At 36.4% G+C, this 25,064-nt stretch overlaps 2 protein-coding genes across 6 annotated transcripts in view; both read left to right on the top strand.

The window, feature by feature from the left end:
- Cr1l (complement C3b/C4b receptor 1 like) overlaps window positions 1-25,064 on the top strand; it is a 109,752-nt gene that overhangs the window by 73,820 nt on the left and 10,868 nt on the right. The window contains exons 17-21 of the mRNA XM_016005286.3: window positions 1,276-1,323; window positions 11,043-11,084; window positions 13,832-13,867; window positions 14,312-14,372; window positions 21,993-22,109. The gene's annotated coding sequence lies outside the window, so the exon portion shown is untranslated. The remainder of the gene's footprint in view (window positions 1-1,275; window positions 1,324-11,042; window positions 11,085-13,831; window positions 13,868-14,311; window positions 14,373-21,992; window positions 22,110-25,064) is intronic.
- The window catches only part of Cd46 (CD46 molecule), a 50,988-nt gene that overhangs the window by 15,056 nt on the left and 10,868 nt on the right, over window positions 1-25,064 (top strand). For 2 of the 5 annotated variants that reach the window (XM_076548306.1, XM_042258896.2), the window contains exons 7-11: window positions 1,276-1,323; window positions 11,043-11,084; window positions 13,832-13,867; window positions 14,312-14,372; window positions 21,993-22,109. In XM_076548306.1, coding sequence (XP_076404421.1) covers window positions 1,276-1,323; window positions 11,043-11,084; window positions 13,832-13,867; window positions 14,312-14,372; window positions 21,993-22,109 — 304 coding nt within the window. Of the gene's footprint in view, window positions 1-1,275; window positions 1,324-11,042; window positions 11,085-13,831; window positions 13,868-14,311; window positions 14,373-21,992; window positions 22,110-23,834; window positions 23,945-24,055; window positions 24,502-25,064 lie in introns of those variants that run through there. The other 3 variants (XR_001579575.3, XM_042258895.2, XM_006986760.4) reach the window with 3 other exon arrangements.

Genomic DNA, 25,064 nt, shown 5'->3' with positions numbered 1-25,064 from the left:
TGTGAACTTTGGATTCCTGTTGCTTTAACAAGGATATTGAACTCAAGTAAATCTCAATTATTGGTTCTAACTTGTTTAAAGTATTTCCTATTTCCTTAACATTTTAAAGGATGGAGAGAATTGTACATGCTCAGTTACTTACCCAGCAATTAAAATGTGTTCTCTTTCTTTCTTTCTTTCTTTCTTTCTTTCTTTCTTTCTTTCTTTCTTTCTTTCTTTCTTTCTTTCTTTCTCTTTCTTTCTTTCTTTCTTTCTTTTTCTTTCTTTTTTATTGTTTTTTTTTTTTTTTTTTTAGACAAGATTTTCACTGTGTACTAAAACAAACTGTGTAGATCAGGTTGGCCTGGAACTTACAGAGATTTTCTGCCTCCAAAGTGCTGGGATTAGAGGCATGTACCACCGTGGCCAAACTCTGGAATACATTTTGATAATTCCTACAACAACCTGACACCTCCCAGTAGCTTCCTTCTATATCATAGTTGAGTCTCTGTTGAAAATTTTTGAAAGCATTGACAGTAAGCACTTGATAAAATATTTATAAAACACGAATTTAGTTTCCTATTTGGAAGACAAGGTATGTGAGAAAAGGTTCATAAAGAAGTGAAACTAAGCCGGGAGGCGCACGCCTTTAATCCCAGCACTCGGGAGGCAGAGCCAGGTGGATCTCTGTGAGTTTGAGGCCAGCCTGGGCTACCAAGTGAGCTCCAGGAAAGGCGCAAAGCTACACAGAGAAACCCTGTCTCGAAAAACAACAACAACAACAAAAAAAAAACAAAAAAGAAGTGAAACTAAGAGAAATTCTTCTGTTAAAAAAAATCTTGGTAGAATTGTCAGTCACTTTTTATTGTCCATGAGAGAAAGATGTGCATTGGAAAGCGGCAGTGGCAGCAGCCATCGGTACTCGTGTTATGGCAGGTCTGATGGTGTGTGACAAGTGGAGAGATTACAGTACCCTTTGTATGGTATCTGACTTGTTAGGGTGCACATGCTTACCTTGAACACATTCTCTTTATGATTTACTTTTAGTTATATTCTAGCATTTGTATTTTTAAAATATAAAACTGTAATGAACAGTCTTGTACACAGGTCTATGCAATTATATATGCAGATCAAATATATTCATACATTAAATCCCTAATAGAACTATAAAGTACAGAATATATATGTATTTTTACTTTGATAGGTAATATTTTAAAAATTTTCAATATTGGAATTAAATCCATAACTTTATATTAATAAGTTTAATGAATTAACAGACTCAATTTATTTTTCTAGGTCCTAAACCTACTCATCCCACCAAGCCTCCGGTTTATAATTACCCAGGTTTGATAGTTCTTTATCCTACTGATGTAATTAAGAATTCAATGAGATATAGATAAAAAATGGTGTTTTGTTTTAATTGTCATTTCTTTAATAAGGCTGAACTTTTTAAAAATACATTTTAAAGCATCTTTTGAGATGGGGGTAAAGATGCTCAGGCTTTCTTATCTCAAGTGATCTTTGCCTTTAGATTCTTGCCACTGAGTCCAATGGTCATTTATTCATATCCTCTTACCATTTTTTTCTAAAAAAATTTTATTGATTTGAATTTAATTGTTCTTTATAAATTAAAACCCTTATAATGTGAAATGAATGTTTTTCTAGTATATTTATTAACACTAATAAGTTTTAAATTTTCTATACTGCTGGATATAGATTTATTTTTATAGATTTAAATTATATAATGTTGTCAAGGTTAATTGATACTAATATTTTAGGGTTGTTTTTATTTATTTTTGTACATCAACATTTTCTTACTTTTTCTTTCCCATTTTCCTCATTATTTTGTGTGTGATGTGTGTGTGTGTGTTCATGTGTGTTTTTACATGTATGTGGATACACATGTAGGATATATGCATGTGCTTGTGGAAATCTAAGGTTAAAGTTGGGACTCAGGCTCACTCCCTCTTCCACCTTATTCACTGTGTCAGGATGTCTCCATCAATCCAGAGCTCACAGATACAGTTAATCTCTCTAGTCTCTGGGAATCCCATCCCCTCTTTCCAAGGCTAGGAATACAGGTAGACTGTCTATGTTTATGTAGATTTCTGGGGATCCAAACTTAGATCACCACTCTTATGTAGCAAGTGCTTCATCTCTCAGCTATCTTCCTCACCCACCTTTTTTTTTAAAGCAAAAATTATATCAAACTGCACATATTTCCCATCAATTTGTTCTTTCACTTAATGTCTTAGATTGGGATTTATTTAGATTTATTCCCATAGTAGTTGCATAGTATATATCATACTTTACTAATCTCCTAGTGGTCATATGTGTCCAGAAGTTTTACATAAATGGGTGATTAGATATATTAATTATTCCTCCAATAGCTCTGAGTTGTATGTCATATAAAAAGCTTTACGTGAGAATGGGGATGGAGAGATAATTCAGTAGCTAAGAGCAAACCCTGTTCTTGTTCAGTCCCCCTGCCTTGATTCTCAGCACCCACGTGGAGTGGCTCACAACCACCTGTGACTCCAACTTCAGAAGATCTGATACTCTTTTCTGGCCTCCTCAAGTACTGCATACACATGGAACACACACACACACACACACACACACACACACACACACACACACACACATGTACGCACGTGCGCGCACGCACACACACACACGAATTAAAAAAATAAAATTAAATCTTTAAATAAAAAGAGGATTTTGGTGTTCCCCTGGTGGGAATTACATTTTCATTCATATATCTGAGTTCTTTGTATCAAATTGTTGGTATGCTTGAAACACATGATGGTATTTGTGGGGAGGAGTAACAGGTTGCTTCCTCCTTCCTCCTCACTTAGGGGCTAAGAAGGGCTGATAGTTAAGTGGAAGTATAAGCAGAGCTTCTTCAGCTTGGAAGAAGACAGCTTGCCAAACTTTTCACTGTACATAAAGTCACAGGTCTTTTTTTAAACTACAGTACTCTTGTTTTTTTTTTAGCATTTGACATATTTTTTTAACTTCTAGACTGCTCTCACATTAATTTTACAATTTAACTAGACAATTCTTTGGCATTACACACACACAGACATTCTTGTGCAACCAATTCCCTTTCATCATCCCTAACTGAAACTTTCACTGTTAAATGACTTCACTTTCTTCCCTCTCCCAGCACCTGCTGAACACTGTTCTCCTTGCTTGCCCTTATAACTTTGCCCGTTCTTAGTACTTCCTATACCTAGGTCATACAGCATTTGTCCTGACACAAGCCTTGCTTACTTCTTATAACTAAATCCTTTCAAACTAAATCTTTTTAAGATCCATGTAACTTTCATCTTGTGCTAGGCTCTTTTATGTCTGAATAATACTCCATTATTTGTATTGCCACATTTTGCTTATTTGCTCATTTTGGTAAACTAAGGTTGGTTTGTGTATACCTCCTAGCTATGCTCTACAGTGCTGTTTTGAACATGGAGTTAGACACCTGTTCAAAGTTTTCACTTTTAATTCTTCTGATGTATATCTAAGAGTAGAACTTCTAGGTCATAAGGTGATTCAATTTCATTTTTGAGGAAATGTTGTCCTAGTCTTCCACAGCAGCTACATGATTTTATACTATTTTCTTACATCTTCACTCTCACTTGTACTGGTCTTTTGTTTCATTTCATTTTGTTTTGCTTTTATAACAAGAGCAATCTGTCTTTTTTTTGTGTGTTGCTATAACAGAACACCACAGATGAGCTGATTTACAATGGACAGAAACTTAACTCTCATGGTTCTGGGTTCAGGGAGATATGTAATGTCAAAGTGCTGCTATTTAGCAAATGCCTTCTTGCTACATCATAGCATTCCAGAAGGGAAAAGAGAGGTAGGAGAAACAGTGTATGCAACATGGGCAGATTCACTCCTGCAATAATAAACCCAGTCCCTAGATAATGGCATGACACATTTGTGCCCTGATCATCTGAATACCCTTATGCCAGCAAAAATTTCTGCCTGAGTTTTAGAGAAAGAAAGCACTCAAGTCATAGTACCAAGTTAGTAAATATGATTATATATCATATTGGTTTTATCTCCATTTCTCTAATATTAGTGAAGTGTTGAGCATCTTTTCATGAGCTTGTTGGTCATCTATATATCTTATTTGGAGAAATATCTATTCAAGTCCTTGGACTTTTCAAATTGGGTATGTTGCTACTGAGTTTTAAGAGTAATTTGGATATTCTATAATAGCTTATCAAATATGAAATTTAGAAATTTTTCCTCTCATTCTCTACATTGCTTTTATGCTAGTGTCCTTTAGTGTACAAAACTTGTCATTTTAATGAAATATGATTAATCTACTTTGGTGTTATTGTGGCCTATACTTTGTGTCACATTCAAGAAATCATTGTCAGATCTAAAATCATGAAGTGCTTCCCCATGTTTTCTTCTATGAGTTTTAGAATCATCTTCAATAATTTGATCCACCTAAATTATTTTTTATATATTTTAAGGCTCTAACCTCATTCTTTTGGCTGAAAATATCTAATTTCTAAAAACCAATTGCTGAAGAGACCACCCTTTCCCAATGACTGTTCCTGTGCTTCGTTTAAAAAAAAAATCACCTTAAAGTGTGTATGCGTGTTTATTTCTGAGTTCTATTCCATTCAATAGGTCTGTATGCCTATCTTTATATCAATAATACCCTGTTTTAATTAATATATCTTAGTATATTTTGAAACCAAGAAGTATGAGTTCTCTCAACTTTGTGTTCTTCAGATTTCATACTGATGGATAATCCTATGGTCCATATGGACCATAGGATAGATTTTTCTACTTCTGCAGAAAGACAGTGTCATCATGATTTTAATGGGGGTTACACTGAGTCTGTAAAGTGTTTTGAGTAATATAAACAGCTTAAAATAATCTTTTGTCTAACAAACACAGGATTCTGTGTTAGGATTTGTTGTTATGACAAAACATGAGAAACAATTTAAAATAAAAAAAAGACATAATTTCACTAACTGTTTCAGAGGTTTTGTTCTATATTCTGCTAACACCACTGTTGTTGACCTAGGGGAGGCAGAACATCACGGAAGTGGGAGTGTGTAGCAGAAGAATCTACTCATCTTCTAACAGCTAGATATTAGAGAAAAACAGACCATGCATAACCTTCAAAGGCATGCCTATATCCTCCAGCAGGGCCCACTTGCTAGTTGCTACCACTTACTAATGCTGCCACCAAGTTACATATCTATCAATGTATTCTATTAATTTAATCAAAGTCCTCAAAAATGCCACCATTTTTCAATGACTGGGTCCATCAGTTGAGTACTAAGTCTTCAACACATGAGCCTTTGGGGGATGCATTATATGCAAACCACAACCATGTATTTCCATGTATTTATCTCTTGAATCATTTATAGCAAAGTTTTATAGATTTATCTGTGTAAGTCTTTTACTGCCTTGGGGTTATTCTTAGTATTTTACCTTTTTTATGGTATTGCAAGTAGAGTTGTCATAATTTCCTTTATAAAGTATTCATTGTTCTTTGTTTTTTGTATCCTTCAACTTTGCTGAACTCATTAGTTTTAGTAGGCTTTTGTGGGAGACTGCCTACATAAAAGTTCATGTCACCTTGTGGCTGAGGCTGTAGCAAAGTGATAGTAGAATGATAGCATAGCATGTTTTTTTTTTAATTAAGAAATTTTTTATTCATTCCACATACCAACCACAGGTCCCCCTTCATTCCTCCTCCCTCTCCCCACTAGCCTTCCCCCCAGGCTCATCCCCCATCCTCTCCACCAAAAAGGTATGGCCTCCCATGGGGAATCAGCAAAGCCCAGCATATTCAGCTGAGACAGGTCCAAGCCCCTCCCCCTGCCTCAAGGCTGTGCAATGTGTCCTACCATAGGCAATGGGCTCCAAAAAGCCAGTTCATAACCAGGAATGGATCTTATTCCCACTGTCAGGGGCCCCTCAAACAGACCAAGCTACACAACTGTCTTGCCCATGAAGAGGGCCCAGTCCAGTCCCATACAGGCTCCACAGCTGTCAGTCCATATTTGATGAGTTCCCACTGGCTTGGTTCAGTTGCATCTGTCAGTTCCCCCATCATGGTCTTGATGCCCCTTGCTCATAGCATCCCTCTTCCCTCTCTTCAACTGGACTTCCAGAGCTTGGCCTGGTGCTTGGCCATGGCTCTCTGCATCTGTTTCCATCAGTTACTGGATGAAGTCTCTATGATGACAGTTAGGGCATTCATCAATCTTATCCCTGGGGTAAGCCAGCTCAGGCACCCCCTCCACCACTGATAGTAGTCAGTCTAAGCTGGAGTCATCCCTGTGGATTCCTGGGAACTTCCCTCGCACCTAGTTTCTCCCTATCCCCATGATATCTCTGTAGCCGAAAGTTTTCCTGTGTCCCCTTGTCCCGCAGCCACTCAGACCCGAATAAACACACACAGGCTGATATTAATTATGAACTCTATAGCCTTGACCTATTAGCTCAAGTTTATTGCTAGCTAGCTCTTATAACTAAACTTAGCCCATTTCTATTCATCTGTATGTTGCCATGTGTTCTGTGTGCCATTACATGCTGCTCCCTAGACAGCAGGATGGCATCTCCCCTGCCTCTGCCTTTCTTCTTTCTGTCTATCTGCTTGGATTTCCACTTCCTCTAAGCTGCCTTGCCATAGGCCAATGCAGCTTTATTTATCAATCAATCAGAGCAAGCAACACATATTCACAGCATACAGAAAGACATCCCACAGCAATTCTCCTTTTCTTTCTAATCAAAGAGGAAGGTTTTAATTTTAACCTAGTAAAATTACATATAACAAAACAGTTATCAAGCAAGAATTACACTTACAACATCTAGTCTATTTGTATTTGGCAAAATTAAAGAAAATGTTCTATCATCTATCCTATATTTGTGAGTTTAAAGTTTCATATCTAATTTATCTTTTATCACAACCAAAGAAAATTATAACTATTTAGTCTTCAACTACATCAAAGACCTCAGAAGGATATAATATTACCACAGTAAACAGGAAATGCATTGTAAGCACCTTCCAAAATTCTGGAAATGACAGAGACAGCTGCCTGCCTGGACAGTCATCCAAAATTCCTCTGTAATGTTGGAGCATCCATCTTCAGCCAATAGGTCTAGAGTTTTTAAATTGCTTCTCCTTGTGTGCTGTAGAATATTTGGCAGTCTCCTTTGTGAAGCAGGAACCTGAAGAACCATTTCACCTTGTAAAGTTCAGTGGTCACCTTCCTGCATGTCCAGTTTATATAACATATTATCAGCAGTCCAGGCAAGAACAGTTTCTTGCCCAAATAGCTATTTTTGCCAAGAAGAAGATAAACTCCATATGGAGTGTCTTTGATGCCCATCTTCCTCTTTGAAGTAAATTGGTGCTGCCAGGAGCAGACATGTCTCATTGTCCAGAAAGTCTAAGTTTTTGAAACATTTTAAATGCCATATTCTGTAGGTCTTTGAAGTGTTTGAAGATTACCCACCTAATTGAATTATATCTATATATACCTAGAAAACTTAACTAACATGACTATAAGTTTGATTATCATAAAAGACTAATTATTAATCTGTGTTTCTTAATTACCCATTATAATCTAAATGAGTTACATAAACATAATACCTTAAATGAGAGTAGAAATATATGTACAATATAACAAAATTAACTTTAAATTTGTATCAATAAACTAAAATCCATAGAAATGTAAAATATTTTAAACAAGTTGTTACTCTTTATCCTATCATATCTATATCCCCTTTTCTTCTTTAGAAAGAGATTGCATTTATAATCAACCTCCTTTAAATAAAAATAAATATACATAAACAATATTTTGGGAATTTGGGCGTAGTTCTCATACTACTTCCTGCTGGTTGAGGGTGCCGGCAATTGTAGTAGGAATCTTAAAGAGTTTTATTAGTAAAATCAAACCCAGAGCCAAGTATTGGGGTGAATGCTGGAAGATCTGAGAGACAGAACAAGCCACAGCTACCACCTCACCTCGCCGGATCCTCAGCTGGTCATTTCCTCAGACTGGAGGCCTCTGAGTCCTCATCCAGAATGGGTCTCAGCTGAATTGCTGCTCAAAAGCCTGAATGCTTAACCAGCCAAATGCTTAACCAGCCAAATGCTTCTAGTTTCTGGTCCTCACGCCTTATATACCTTTCTGCTTTCTACCACCACTCCTTGGGATTAAAGGCTTGCTTTCTGGGATTAAAGGTGTGATGAGTCACCATGCCTGTCTGTATCCTTGAACACATGGATTTCTGCCTCTGGAATGCTAGGATTAAAGGCGTGTGCTACCACTGCCAACTTCTATGTTTAATATTGTGACTGCTCTGTCTCTGACCCCAGATAAATTTATTAGCATGCACAATATTTGGGGAAATACAATACCACCACAGGCAATCTTATGGGGATCCTGAGAAAATTAAGAATTATGGTCAAGTCCTGACTGGAATGGTCTGTGAGGCTGCATTGTCTGAGCCAGTTGCATTGAAGCTGTTTTTGGATGTTGGATCATCTGGGCCATGGTCCATTGGAGACCTTCCAGGGGGTCTTGGCTGATCAAACCATATTAGCTTGGAAGCAATACATAGGCTCTCATCTTCTGTGGAAACAAAAGCAGAACCTCTTTTCCAAAGCAATGTATCCTTAGACACAAATTTTGAAGTCAAGATACCTTTAATATATATATTGGTTTAACTCAGCAGCCTTTACAATCAAATGTCTTTTTACAGTTAAAATTCCCAAAGACAATATAATCCAGATTCTCTATGTAATTCCCATCTTTACCTGGCTTATTTTTTATATTACTTTTACTGTCTCTTTAAAGACTTTATTTTTTTAAAAAAAAAAAAAAACACTTCTTTATATAACTGTCTATCTTCTTTTTCCTCTCTCTTCCAAGCCTACATGCACTTTTACACATAATGTAAACCATTTAGAGGTTTATTCCATCTGAATTTGCCTTATTGTGAATCTATAATCCTTTTCCGCCCATTTCAGCTTTTCAACATGGCAGAGGTAATTCACCTCCAGCTCTGGGAGTCATTCTACTGACTCTGGGAGGCAGTGGGTCCATGCCTCCATCCAGTAGTGTGTAGCTCAGAAACTTTTTTTTGTCTGTACTAGCAAAAGCTAATATGCAGCATACTGCACAGCTTAGAGATGCTTCTGTGTACCACAGCAGGAATCCACCATGCTGCAAGTCAAGCCCACATGCTGCAAACCCACCATACTGTAGCTCACAGCTTGCCTGAGCGACACATTTAGGAAACTGTTTTTAGCTCTGTTTTAGAATCTTTTTTTTTTAAGTTCTCTCAAGTTTTAGGTGGAAAGTCAAGCCAACACATTGGGCAGCCAAATGTAGCTGGAAGTTTTCTCTGGTCCTGCCCAGTACTGTAGTCAGGATAAATCTCTCCCACCCACGTCCCACAGCTGCTTATAAAATAATCACTCAGAGGCTTATTATTTACAAACTTATGGCCATGACCTATGGCTCAATTTTCTTGCTACCTAGCTCTTATAACTAAACTCAGCCCATTTCTATTAATCTATATGTTGCCACATGTTCCATGGCTTTACCTGTGTGCCATTACATGCTGCTCCCTGGATGGCAAGATGGCGTCTCCCTGCCTCTGCCTTTCTTCTTCCTGTCTATCTGCTTGGATTTCCACCTGCCTCTAAGCTGCCTTGCCATAGGCCAATGCAGCTTTATTCATCAACCAATCAAAGCAACACATATTCACAGCATACAGAAAGACATCACACAGCATGTCTTCTATCAAGATATCTCCCTCATTGCTCTCCCAGTCTGCCCTTGTTCCAGCTCAACCATCCCATTCCCCCATGCTCCCATCCCTCTTCCCCTACCTTCCATTGCCCTCCTTACCCCCAGTTTACTCAGGAGATCTCATCTATTTCCCCTTCCCAGGGCAATCCTTGCCTCCCTCTTAGGGTTTTCCTTGTTACCTAGCTTCTGTGGAGCTGTTGATTGTAGTCTGGTTATCCTTTGCTTTACATCTAGTATCCACTTATGAGTGAGTACATACCATGTTTGTCTTTCTGAGTCTTGGTTACCTCACTCAGAATGGTATTTTCTAGTTCCATCTGCCTGCAAATTTCATGATACTGTTTTTTACTGCTGAGTGTGCTCCATTGTGTATATGTACCACATTTTCTTTATCCATTCTTTGGTTGAGGGGCATCTAGGTTGTTTCCAGGTTGTGGTAATTATGAATAATGCTGCTATGAATATAGTAGAGCATGTATCCTTGTGATATATTTGAGCATTCCTTGGATATGTGCCCAAGAGTAGTATAGCTGGGTCTTGAGGTAGATTGATTCCCAATTTTCTGAGAAACCTCCATACTGATTTCCAAAGTTAGCCTAGCCTAGTTTAGGCCTGAGTTCAACCCCCAACAGCACAAGAAAACAAGGATCACTCCATTTTCAAACATATATTTGTATGTCTTCCTTTCTAACTTGTATTCATTTTATTTGTTTTTCTTACCTAATTGCATTGGTTAGATTCCAATACCATCTTGACTATAAGTGGCAAACATGGGTACCACCAAATCTTGTTCCTGATTTTAGAGGGAAAGTTTTCAACTTTCATTATTGATAATATTAACTGTGGGTTATTTTTATATGGGATTTATTTTGTTGAGAAAGTTTCTTTCCATTTCAGGTTGATAACTGAAGTATTTATTGAGCCAATTCAGTATCTTTTATTTTAATTAGAATCTCATGAAATTTGCAGACTCGTTTTGAGAATATACTAATAAGCAAATTTCTATGCTACTATATAATATTACTATAGGGAATACTTGTAAACAGCAAATAATGAAAAAATGAAACTGTGGGATTCTATGACACTACTCAAAATAAGATATATTAATGGTGTTTATAAGGAAAATGAAAGTTTAGGAGTTTTTATATATGGGTGAAAATAAATTTGAGAGTTCAAAGGATTTTTATTTTTATTTATTTATTTCTCTTTTTGTTCTATTTTACTTAACCCAGTTTTCTTTCTTTTTTTTTCTAGGATATCCTAATCCCCGTGAAGGAATATTTGCCCAAGAATTAGGTTACTGTTTCAGTTATTTATACCCCTGAAGTATGAGACCTTAACAGTTAACATGGAAATATCATACATTTCAGTTACTGGCAGTTAAGAAGCATATCTTGTCAGTAGAAATAGTTGACATTTAGGATTAAGTAATTTAAGATTACTTACTTTGGGCTGATACCATGACAAATGTAAGTACTATTCTATAGAATGATACATAGGTAAGTACAGTTTCATAGAAGGGCCTGAATATAGGGAAGTTAGTAAGCTGAGGTTACAGTCCATAAAATACAACTTGCCTTCCATGTGATTCTCTTCCTCTTTGTGTCTGACGTACACAGACCTTAAAGTGCTATAAGGTGGACAAACTTGTTTTTCTGTGAAAGACTGGTTTAGCACAATTTATGTAGGCCTCAGTTTATACAAAGTACATTAAACAAAGGCAAGTGTAGTTACAACAGTTAAATTCAGTGAAATTTAAAGACATAATGAGTAGGACAAAAATCTGTTATGTTTTACTTACTAGATTAGTAATGATTCTTTTTTTATTTATTTATTTATTTATTTATTTTTTTTTTTTTTTTTTTTTTTGGTTTTTCGAGACAGGGTTTCTCTGTGTAGCTTTGCGCCTTTCCTGGGACTCACTTGGTAGCCCAGGCTGGCCTCGAACTCACAGAGATCCGCCTGCCTCTGCCTCCCGAGTGCTGGGATTAAAGGCGTGCGCCACCAACGCCCGGCCAATGATTCTTTTTTTAAAAATCACATTTGGCTTATTCTTTTATACATTTGTGTCTCTGTATGCATAGGAGATTGGGTATGATAAACCCATGGTAAATTGAAAATGTACTTAGCACATTTGCCTAAAGATTATCACAGATGGTCAGATGGTCAAAGTTTGGGTTTCACTTGTGTGATCCTACTTCTATAGGAACTGTGGCTGTCCACTGCTGCCCAAGATCTAAGATAAAGTCCCATGTCATATTGCTAACCCAGGCAAAGGTCAAAATTCAAAGCTCAACACTGGTTTCTGCTGAATATTCATCAGTGTATTACCAATGTAAAATGAAAATCACTCAGTCAAACCATCACAGTTTGTGAACTGTCTATACATGCTTTAGCTTCAGGTTCTGTGGTCATTATATGTCACTATGCCAGTAAATCCAGTGCTTTCTTAAATTGTTAAACATGTGATAAGTGTGTATGAAATGAGAAGAGCAGAATTGTGGGAACCCACAGAGGTTTCCTAGTGTGATCTGAGCTTGCTTTACCCAGCAGGGCTGTATAAGGGGATAGATTGACCATGTGCATGGTTACCAGGTGTTTGGAAGGGCCTGCACTTGGCTGTGCTGGGGGAGGTCTTTTGCACCACCCCTTGGCATTCCTTTAAAAAGCCCTTTATAAGAGACAGAAGGGGCTGGTGGATTAGGATCCAGGCCCTCCTGAGACTATCCTATGTAGAAACATAATCTCTCTCTCCCCTCTATATTTTTGTCTAAATCTCTTATCCCTCACTCCTCATGGGTACCCTGGGGGAAAAGGTGGGGGCAAGTTCCCCACACAGAATTGAGACTAACACTTTATGCTTTGACTGACAGCAACTTAATTAAAAGTATGGAACTTTAGAAACAAATACATTATTAGACATAAATACTTTCAAAATTTAGGAATTTGTAGAATTTAATGTTCTCTGGTGACCTAGTTAGCATTAACTGTTAATTTGCTACAGCCTAGAGTCATCTGAAAAGGCAGTATCAATTTAGGGATTTCCCAGATGAGATTGGCCTGTAGGCATGGGGAAAGAGGATTGTCTTAATTGTTGACTTATGTAGGAGAGCTCAGCCCACTGTGGACAGCACCATTCCCTGGGCAGGTAGTTCTGCACTGTATATATAGCTTTCTTAAGCTAGGTAAGCATGAACCTGCTATCAATCTAGCAGTAGTCTTCATGGTTTCTGCTGTAATTCCTTAGTGGTGAGTGATTTCCCTAGTTAAAGGTAATGCTGCATGGAATAGCTGGCAGGCCTGCCCTCAAGTTCTGCCTTGAGTTCCTGCCCTGACTTCCCTCAGCGAAGTATAAACCAGACAAATTCCTCCCCATGTTGCTTTTGGCCAGAGTAAACCAGAACACCCAGTTAGTCAACTATGCTTGTTTAAATTCCTCTATACTGCTCATCAATGTATGCTGGTATTTCTTGAGCATGTCACATAAATGCTCTGCTACTGAATTCCACCTTTTAGGTTACACTTTGCAAAGAGAAGGTCTGGTATTTAGGATTATGTCTTCATTTGGGGGGTGGTTGTGAGTGCATTAGGAAGACAGGGAGGACCCTGATAAGGCAGAATATTATTTGTAAGAACTACAAATAGATTTGTTTAAATTATTGAAACTTATGACATTCTACAGATATACTTTTTGGGGAAATTGATTTTTTTAAAAATTATAACACATTATAGAATGCATACTGAACTAAACCAAATATAAGAAGATAGTATATTGTGTAATGGTTTTCCTCTATATGATGAATTCTAATTCTGTAATAACCTTTACTAAATAACCTGATGGGGTTAGAAAAAAAATAACACTGAAAATTGAAGTTCACAAGTTGAACCCCAAACCTAGAAACAGGTTTACAAGTGTTCTATGATCAAAATGACTTAGTTATGTTAATGATTGTGTTCAAAGTAGATAAATAAACTCCTAAGTGTGGACTAGCTGAACTAACCTAGAGACTTCTAAATGCTTGGCTTCTCTGTTTTCTCCTTAGATGCATGGATTATTGCTCTGATTGCTATTACTTCAAGTACGTATCCCAAACTTTTCACTGCTTAAATCCAATTGTTACTGTAAAACAGTACATTTTTAAAAGTTTTTAAACTTGAGATGAACAAACTTAGAAAACGTGGTCTTTTATGTATTACCCTCTGTTAATTTATATTATTTCATATTCTGTATGTCTACTTAGAAGTAGCCTGTAAGCAATGCAAGCCTTCTTAAGATGATGTACTATGAATGTTCATCCCAAGTATGCTTTTGATAATTTCTTTAAATTCAGCCAGGACTCTCCTCTGTCTTACTATAGACTGTGATTCCAGGGAACTGTATTTAGAGAATAAAGAGTGCAGATGGAATCTAAATGCTTAACTGGTTACCACTGAAATATGACTGATTTATTTCTTCTGCTTAGATTTTGAATCTTGGCAATCATTCCAAGAGTTACATTCTATTCATTTTCCTTTTCTTGTAGTTGTTGGCATTGTTGTAGTTTGTCTCATCATACTCAGATATCTTGAGTACAGGAAGAAAGGGTAAGTATTCTGAGTTAGCCATGATCTTCAGCATGCCTTTGTGCAACTGGTTTGTCCTCTGCCTTGAGCACCGTCCTTTTTAAAGTATGCCTGCAGTCATGTGCCCTACAAATTGCATTTCTTTGCTAAAACATGGTCAGCTGTTTTTAACATCAGTGCAGCATAAGGATCTGTGTGAAGTTGCTTTTTTAGCAGCTATTATGGCTACAGGAAAGTTTTCTATGGAGTTTGAAGCTTTAGTTTCTTATTGAAGCAAGGTCATTATGAAGTTTTTCCTGCTCTAGGTAAATCCTATTTCCTAAGTTTGAAAGTTGCCAAAATTATATTTGAAATATTTCGGTGTGATATTTTCACTTTAAAGTCACTAAAATTTTATGATTAAAAGCTTACATTTATATAACTTGGCTAGTGGTAAGAAGCTATGTAGGGGCCTGATTTCTTTATAAAGTTGTTAATGTTAACCAGGGTGATTGAGACCATCACCATTTGATTTCTCTCTTCTGTTCTCCTAAATGTTTCTTTTGTCCTACAGACTAATGAATGAATTAAAAGTAGCTGAAGGGCTAAAATTCACAGGGCACTCTATTATCTTTTATCTGTGTTCTACCTCTATAAAAATGAAAACAAAGGGGGATTAGAACAGGAAAAATTACAAGTACATATATTTAAAAAGAAATAAGGTTTAGAAGAGACAAAGGTATTCAGGATGGTATGTCCATAGGTGAAAATAGGGATTCAAAGTATCAAAATTAAATGTAGCAAATTTACATATAAGATTTGGAAAAAATTTTAGGACATGGATCAGATTAGTGCTTTGACATTTCTGATAGGAATTAGGTAATTTCATTTTTTTTCTTGTTACTTTAAAACAGTTCCAAGGTATATCTGAATAGGCGAATGTGGTGAAAAGCAGGCTGAGGTGGGTGGCTTCATTGCCACCCAGGGCCATGGTCTTTTATATTACATAAAGATATATGGATAAAAGTGTTTGCTGTGTGATTCATTATGTCACACTAAAGCTTCCACAACGAGATTTTTTTCCTTTTTCTTTCTCTTAAATTTTATTTTATTTTAATTGTGGAGGGGGGAGGTTGCAAAGGGATGGGAAATGAATGGGATCGATATGCATGATGTAAAAGCCACAAAGAACAAATAAAAAAGAAAGTTCAATAATAAAAAATAAAAGAGCTCTGACATCATCCCTAATAAATGCAAGACCCGTATTTCATGTTTCATTTTAAATTAATCATCAGGTTTGGGCTATTAAGTAGAAATATATTCTTCACTTATAAAAAGCTCAGTCTTTTTATTTATATAAATTTTTATTTTTATTTATTATTATAATTATTATATATTTACTTATTATTTATTATTTTTATTTATTTATTTTTAAATAAAATCATTTTATTCTAATGAACTCAAGTAAAAACATCACACAGCTAGATTGAGGAAGTCACTCAAATACTTGCCCAGTCCCAAATCCTATACATTTTAATGATCTTCTATATCATTAGTATAGCCATTCTGAAGTAATAGAGCGTTGCTTAGGGTTTTACATTTTCTCTGTCAATCATATTTTTATTTACTTACCCATCAGCAGAAAAAGGGGGAGGGGACTATGTCAGAGTTAAAAGTAGAAAAAGCAAATAAATTTTGAAGCTTTTAAATATTACCTTATTATCTGTTTTAAGTACCTGTAATTCCTTTATTTGAATCTCAAATCTTGTATTTATAGGACATCTAGTAATAACACTTGATTTATCTATTGATTGTATTTCTTTAAATTACATTGATAAACAATGTTACTAAGGAATACTATCAGTGGTTTTATTACTGTAAAAGGATTGTGTAGAAATAACTTCCAAAGAAAGTAAAACAAAGTAGATTTTCATTGCCTTTTTTGTTATTGTTTATAACATCACTCCATAAAAATTCATAATGGATTTCTAGAAATATTAATATACTATACAGACTGTATAGCTATCAGTTAATGGGTCTTTTAAAGCTAAGCAATTACCTGGTCATTGTCCTCACAAATATTCAATAGTGACTTAAAAATCTAAAAATAATTTGTTTTGTCATTTTTCTTGTTCATATGTAACACTACAGTGGTCTATCAGAATATTCAATTTAAAAATACTTTGGGAAAATTATTTGTCTTCTAACAGTGCAATGTATACAGTAGTACACTTTTAGAAAAAGTTTCCAAGAATGGTATTGGAAGAATAACTCTTAATTGCCTCTGAGCTAAAATATAAATTGCATTGATAGTCTTTCAGGATATACTTTGCCCTTTTCAGGATACACTTTGCCCTTTTTAATGACAAGAAGCCAATATAACATATGATGGTTAAATTAAAAATTAGGTTCTTCCCATGCTTATCATGCAAAGGCATTGAGTAAATCTCCAGCAAACAAAAAAGTAATTTAATTTTCAGAATGCTTGGCTTCAGAACACTGAAGTTCATATACGTGTGGGGTATTCTTTCTTTCTTTTTTTCAGGGAATATCTATGTATCCCTGGCTAGTCTCAAGCTTGTGATGATCCTCCTGCCTTGCCTCCCTAGTGGTAATATTTTATCCCTAAATTTACTCTCCTAAGGGATCAGATGCATTTCTTCTTTAACATAGCAAGCAATACATCTTTGTAGGCCCATGAATCACTTGGAGATCTTCTGATCCTTTGGTATGGGATAAGTCTGACACCTACTGTCTAATGCAGTCCCAAGGGTGCTGTATGGTCCACTGTATACAATTATCCATGGGCCAATGTTGTTGAAATTAAAAAAAAAAAAAAAAAAAAAAAAAAAACGCTGTCAAACTCATTGTCTTTTAGTTTATTTTCCTTTCTGATATTTAAGGTCACTAAAGTCTCTGTCTCTCCATCTCTGTCTCTGTCTCATAGTGAATATCTCTCCTGAAACTATGTAGAACAGACTGGCCTCAAACTTACAGAGATTCACTTGCATCTGCCTCACAAGTGCTGGGATTAAAGGTGTATGCACAATTGTGCCCAGCCACTATATATTTTTTAAAGATTTATTTTTATTTTATGTGTAGGCGTGTTTTGTCTACATGTATATAAATGTATGTGCCTGGTTCACAAGAGTCGGTCTTTGTTTTATTTAAATCTTTTGTGCTATTTTCTTAATAGTGCTTAATGTCCATAACCTTTCCCCTCAAAGTGGCTTTCATTGTCTCTGAGTTAACAGGAATAAATAAACTCCTGTTATCCTCTAATCTCACTTGACAATCAACACAGAAGACTTCTGTGAGAAAATGTCAATTTCCCGCACACAGAAATCTGTCAGATCTGCAGCAGACACCAGTGGGTGTCTGCTATTTAGTTCAATTCAAATCTCCACAGCTAGGTAGATCTCCACAACTTTCCCTTTTAGATGTCAGTCCTAAGCTCAGCTATTTTACCTGTGCTTTTGACCCACCAACTATAAATCATGAATTTGAATTGCAGAGGAAAAGATGTGTCAGAGAAGGGCAAGAGGGCTCCATGACTTCTAGAATAACTACCCCTAGAAACTCTTTTGTTCCCCTGTCTGGAATCTCCAAACCCAATTCTTTCTTCCTTTTTTTTTCTTTTCTTTCTTTCTTTTTTTTTTTTTTTTTTTAAATCATGATTAATTAGATCATTTAGCCTTCATCCCTTTATGGTGATATTGTGTCCCCCAAAATATTGTGCACCCTAATAAACTTATCTGGGGTCAGAGAACAGAACAGCCACTAGATATAGAGGCCAGAAAATGGTGGCACACACGCCTTTAATCCTAGCATTCCAGAGGCAGAGATCTGCCTGGATCTCTGTGAGTTTAAAGCCACACTGGAAACAGCCAGGCATGGTGACTCACGCCTTTAATCCTCAGGAAATGATGGCAGGAAGCAGAAAGGTATTTAAGGCATGAGGAAGTAGAGCCTGGTTAGGCTTTTAGGCTTTTGAGCAGCAGTTCAGCTGAGATCCATCTGGATGAGGACTTAGAAGCTTCCAGTCTGAGGAAACAGGATCAGCTGAAGAAGCAACATACTGTTTGACTCACATCTTACAAGTCTGTGTGCTTCTGAACCACAGATGCTTTTTGTTTAAATGTTTTAACTTGTGACTCCCCTCCCCCCACATATGCATGATTTTCCTTACTTACATCCCTGGAGAGGTAAGAATTATTCCATTAATGAAAATTATTTGCATAATTCATGTTTTATTATACATGACAGTAATTTTTATTGTTTTCCATTAGTGATATTTACTACCTGGAATAACTTAAATTAATATTTACTGGTTCAGTCATGTTATCATCTGTAAATTGGGCTTAAATGAAACAGCTTAAAAACTATGACCAGTACAGACATCTGAGGAGTACAAGGTGCAGAAAGTCAAGGATCCAATTAATTTCAGCATTTTTTTCTACTTGACCCTCAAACTTCTGAGCATTCAATAGACTTTTCTACAATTTTTTTTTTTTTTTTTTTTTTTTTTTTTGAGACAGGGTTTCTCTGTATACCCCTGGCTGTCCTGGAACTCACTATGTAGACCAGGCTGGCCTCAAACTCAGAGATCCACCTGTCTCTGCCTCCTGGGTGCTGGGATTAAAGGTATGCACCACCATTTCCTGGCCTCTACAATTTTATGTACCAAAGAATACATAGGAAAATATTGTGTAATTGTTTAGAAAGTGCATACCAAAATTACAACCCCTAAATTTAGAGGTCATGTTGTAAATTACTGGAGGATCATCCTGTACATGCCTTTAACTCCAGCACTCAAGAGGAAGAGGCAGACAGATTTCTCTGAGTTTGAGGCTAGCCTAAGTGAATTCTAGCCAAGGCTACATAGTGAGACCCTGCCTAAAAAAAGAAAGAAGGAAAAAGCAAAGAAATAAAGAGAAAATTGCATGGAAAAGAAAAAATTCATACCATAGAAAGAAATTATACCCAATGCAAAGTCAAGATGCATCAGAAAACACTTGACTTGTCATAAAGATGATTCATAAGAGATTTAATATATATTGTTTTCCTCCGAGATTAAAATTATACAAACCTGAACTTGAGTTTTTACAGTATTACAGAGTGGTTCAAAGGTAAACACAGAACAGCTCTGTCATATGTGCTCATCTGATGAGTGGTATGTGATTTCAGAGTTAATGTTATGTACTTGAGTGAGAATCCTGAAATCTCAGTTGATAAGCCTGGAGATCATTTTCATTCAGAAACCCCATACTAGGCAACTCTTCCTTTGCAGTGACTTTATTTAGCCCCTTTCCTTTCCTTTGTTTAACACATACCTAACTGATGAGAGCTACAGAGAAGTAAAATTTACAACTCTCTGAGCATTTTAGTTTTATCTTCAATGTAAAATGTTGTTTTGAAAAGCAGCTGGTTGATATTAAGACACCAGTCTCATGAGTTCAGATATATTGGCAGGAAAGATAAAAGAGGAAGCTTAGATTCCTGTTCTCTTCACCAAATTATTGATGTTTTCTTATATTCTTTTTCCAAATTTAACACAGACAGGACTCTGTTGTGAAGTAGTCTTAAACAGTTATGACCCAGTACCCTCCTAGTAGTCCAACTGTCTCTACTGAAACAGCTATAAACCTAGACATAAAAGTGTTTTTTGAGCCTGAAGGGAAACAGTCAACAGAACCAGTTCATTTCAAGTGCAAGCAGGGGAAGAAAATGCCCCTTTATAGAAACCAAAATACAGTTTACATTTTACAAATGTACACAACTCCAACTTAAAACTAATTCCATAAAGGTATTTACCTGTTTCTCTGAACCAAAATATATTTGGCATATTATAGAAAAACAATGTAGCCTCAGTTTTTGAAAAATTATACTTGTGTCAGGCAGTGGTGGTGCACACCTTTAATTCTAGCACTGGGGAGGCAGAGACAGGTGGATCTCTGAATTCGAGGCCAGCCTGGTTTATAGAGCAAGTTCCAGAACAGCCAGGGACACATGGAGAAACCATCTCGAAATGTCTAGAATCCCTCCTCCCAAAAAAATTATAGTTGTTTTACCTTAAGATTTCTGACTCCATCCACCAGTTTATCTTTGGATTTAAATGAATTAAGTGTTATGGTGGTACACACCCATAATACCAGGATACAGGAAGGTGAGGCAGAAGATTCCAGAGATGAAGGGCAGCCAGGACCACCTAGTAAGGCTGCCTAAAAACTAAAGAAAAAAAAAAACTGTTCCTCTATTTGTGCTACAATGTATATCTACATGGCTAGGAGTTAGGGCAGATCCTATAACACCTTTGCCTAGTCCATGAAATCTTGGGAACAAGACCCACAGAGGCTCATGGGAAGGCTTGTTTCATGAACAAAGTTGGTGTCTCTGATCACAAGGTAGAGGAAAGACAAAATGTGCCAACTAGGAGAGGCCTCTGGTCTGTCCCGTCATGACAGTTATACTTTCTAGTCTCCTGGGACAGCTGAGGAAAGCTAACTCGGAAAGCAGTGTTTAGAACTGAGCTTGAAAGTGTGGGTAAACATTTAGAGATAATTCAGTGACTGCTAAAGTTAATTTTAAAAACCGATTAGAAATTCAGTTTCAATTTTTCCTCATTAAAATAGCTTTTAAAATGCAATTCCAAACTTATCTTTGCTTTTAAAGAAAGATTTATTTTTATGAGTCTGAGGATTATGTGCATGTGAATACAGGTGCCTATGGAAGCCAGAGGCCTTGGATCCCCTGGAGCTGAAGTTACAGGTGGTTATGAGCTACCCGATATGGAGGCTAGGACCCAAACTCTAGATTTATGCAAGATCATTGCTTTTTTTTTTTTTTAACCTTTTCTGAGTGTTGGATTTCTTTTTAAATATTAAAGAAAAAAGATTCCACTAAATAAAATTGACAACAGAAAAATATAGCACTCTTAAGATAATTCAGTGATAAGCTAAACTATTAAGTCACTTACTATAGCAGTCTTAAGAAACTGCTGTTATGAGTCTAGTGACAGGATCATAATGACAGCCTAGCTCACAGACAGGAACAGGTAATCATTGCTGGCTTTTGCACTGTGTGGTCATCCCTAAAGAATGCATGCACACTGGTAAATAACTGGTTGCTCTAAGTTTTGGGTTAAATTATTGCAGTCAGTTTCCTAAGGCAAGGCCTAGAGTGCAGCTTTCTCTACTCAAAAGTGAGTGGCCACAGTATGGACTTTTAGAATCACAGTTTCTCTCAGACTTCATCAGATGAAAAACTCTGAGACTAGACAAGCCTGCATGCCTCCCTCATCTTTCCCATGGTCCTAAATCAAAACAAAGGAAACGTTTACTAAGTACTATGTACATAGCAGCTTTACTTGTTTTAGAGGGGATCAAAAACACAAGAATAGAAGAGTTTTTGTTTGTTTCGTTTTTTTAGGGTGAGACATGAACAGACTCAATACAATAAAAGTATTTTTTTTTAATTGTCTACCTTGGGGCTGGGAAAATATAGCTCAGTAGTAGAGTACTTACCTAGTATGTATTAGGAACTGGATTCCATTCCCAACACCACAAGAAAAAAAAATGCCTATTTTCAAAGTAGGTTTCTGGAACTTAATTTCTGCATGTAGTTATATTTGTTTTGATGCTGCCCTTATACCTTGTCTTGTAGGAAAACTGGGGTTAAAGCTAAGTCTACCACTTCCCTGAAAAGGTCAACCTCACAAACAGAGAAAACTGCATCATTGCCACAAAGCTCAAGAAGCAACGTATCTGTTGGTTCTAATCTGTAAGTCACTGTTTCCACTGTCATGCATGCAATTATTGGGTCACAGTGCTCACAATTTAATGTGTAATTCATACACTTTAAAATGTGTATGAATGTTGTATAGAAAATGTGTTTGGTTTCCTTTAACTATCATTTGTATTTAAAAGCATGTCAATACCATATCCTGACTCACTTGAGATTGGGAAATTATTAATTTCATAATAATGTGTAACTCAGAGAAATATAATTTATAATGAAATTACATTTCAGCTAACATGGTGGCACACACCTATAGTCCAGAGGTAGGAGAATGGTGAGTTTGAAGTTAGCCTGGCTACATTTTAAAGCAAAACCTTGTCTTTAAAAGTTACATTTTATTTGTTTTAAAAAGAAGGTGATTTTGAAGTCTTTTAAATGTTAATTTTTAAGATTTCTCTTTTTGACAATTCTAAAAATATATTTTCTATATGGTTCATTACAAAAAGCCTTCATGAATGCACATACCCCTTCAGCTCTGATCCATTAAAACCAGAACACTAAAAATTGGGAATATAAACAATTTAGAAATCCTTAACTGAGAATATTAATAGCAGAACTATGTAAATGTTAGTAGAGTAAAATCCTACTTTTCTGACAACTTCAATGATTTAAATAAATTAGAAGTTTGATGTCTGGCATTTAACTTTTTTGAACATCAATAAACCAGCCAAAGAAACACTACTAAGATTTCACAGCTAGTTGCATGCTTCTGTAAAAGGCTATATGGCTGTGACACCCATAACAAGAATCTACAAAGTGAACACTGTAGCCTTTTTGTTGAGTCACTCACTCTGAAGTTCTGGCTATTCATGACTTTCTTTCATTAAACACACGTCTTTAAACAAGCCACCTAAGCTGTTTGTAAAGAATACATTCATCAGATAACTTCAAGAGTGTGGAAAACAGGCACTGCACATAGCCTTTGCCAGGGGAAGCCTTTTTCTTAACTACTCTACTGAAGGTACACCTGCTGTCAGCTGTACTGAAGGAGCCCTGTTAGCAGGTCACACTCAAGCAGTAGGACAGAGCTTGGCCTCCACCAGGCTCCAACCCAGTGGCTGAGGAACTAGTGCTGAGAGAAGAAACTGCCACTCCTGATTAGCTGTCCTTTCTAAGGTGTGTTTTAAACTTTACATTCAGTAGCATAGAATGGCCAAAGAAGCATCGTGTTGGGAAGACTGGATAAAGGTGAATCCTGTTTTGAGTATAAACACCTGCAGTCACTCTGAGTGACCCCTCTCCCTTTGTGCCCCCCAGTGGATACTTTGGAAAGATAATGTTTGAACAGAAAAACAAACTGCCCAGAAACTCTGAATTAAGAAAAATTGAAGTCTGTACTCATTTTCACAAACTTTTAAAAAGTGTAGCAATTGTACCTAGGCCTCGTGGTATACTTATAATCTCAGCATTTAAAAAACAAACAAAAAGATAGGTTAAAAAAATAATTTACTAATTGTTTAAAAACAAGAAATGGCTTTACTGTTTTTAAACTTAATTTAAAATATTTTTAATCAATAGCATGTTCTGCTTCAAATTTAACCTTCAAATTAGTACTTATATTTAAGATGTATAAATCTATATTTTTATTTTTACCAAATAATTTGTCAGTTATACAAATGTATGAGGGAAAGTGTTTTTTGTTTTTAAGATTGTCTAAATGATAGAGAAAGAGGCATATTTGAACTTAAAATGTTCTTTTAACTACAGAGCTGTATCTGAAGCAAAATGAGAAGTCCCATGTGTGGAAGTCATTACTGTTCCATTTTTGAAAACTGGCTCTTCAAGTCTGGCAAAAGTAAAATTATATATTTGCAGGAGCTTCATTTGTGGTAGTGTGTGTGTGTGTGTGTGTAGGTGTGTGTAGTGTAAATATTCTGTTTCTAACTGCGATCTGTGTCTAACCTTTTTACCATCTCCTCACATCTCAGACCCTCCAGCTTACCAAGGTTTCAACTCTGAGCCCTGAGTGCCTGTGTCCTGAGCAAAATGTTCAGTGACATGTTACCTGCAGGAAGAAGGCCGTATTTCCAAGCATGACATCAGACCTTCTATAATTCCAATTCTTCTCCCTATGCCTCACATTTTCACTGCACATAATGGTTGTGCAGTAAGCACACATCTGTGTCTTCCACACTCTCAATCTCGTTACCTAAAATGCTTAACATCCTCTCCAGATCCTTGTATCTCCAAGGCCAATGCATGTCCTACCTGTCCTGTGAAGCTCTGACTCCTCAGGCTCTTAATCTTTTATTGCTTAGCCTTAGGTTAGCCACATTAAGACTCTATATATGTGTCTAATTGGAGATGTAACTTTCATATCACTTTAATGCATTCATAGGACTCAAAAAATAAAGTCTACCAATTAAAGTAAAAACTTGACCTGTGTAACTAATAGGATTTGGTTTTCTTTATGCAAAAAGAGTTCTTGCTGCCTTTGCAGATGTGAAGTAAGCCAGACTAAGTAGAGCCAAGCCAATGTTTCTCACCTGAGGCTGTCCACTAGCCTTCCCCAGGGAGTTTTTATTGACACTAAGAACCACCCTAGTGGGCACTCATATTATTAACTTGAGGTGTGACCTGAACACAGGCGGTTTTGATTTCTCCGATGATTTTAATCTGCCAGCTGAGGCTGAGAACCTGCATTAGTGATTCTCAGGCCTGACAGTCAACTCTCCATATAAACTTATAAAGAGGGTAAAAACTTAAAAAAAATCACAGTTTAATTCTGCTCATTAAAAAATTTTCAAAGACTTGAATTTAATGTTGTTCATGGGTTGGGGATGTAGTTTAGCAGAAAGGTTGCTCAGCATGCACAAGACCCTAGATTCAATTCTTGGCACTGGGGGAAAAGTCATTAACAGATTATTAACATAACCTTGTTTGCCTAGAAATCTTAATGTCTGTCAAAATAAGCAATGATAAAGTTTTAAAATATAA

Source organism: Peromyscus maniculatus, chromosome 11, assembly GCF_049852395.1.
Source record: "Peromyscus maniculatus bairdii isolate BWxNUB_F1_BW_parent chromosome 11, HU_Pman_BW_mat_3.1, whole genome shotgun sequence".
NCBI classification, from domain to species: Eukaryota; Metazoa; Chordata; class Mammalia; order Rodentia; family Cricetidae; genus Peromyscus; species Peromyscus maniculatus.
Note: the sequence above shows the minus strand (reverse complement) of the source record. Positions and strands in the feature narration are given on the sequence as shown.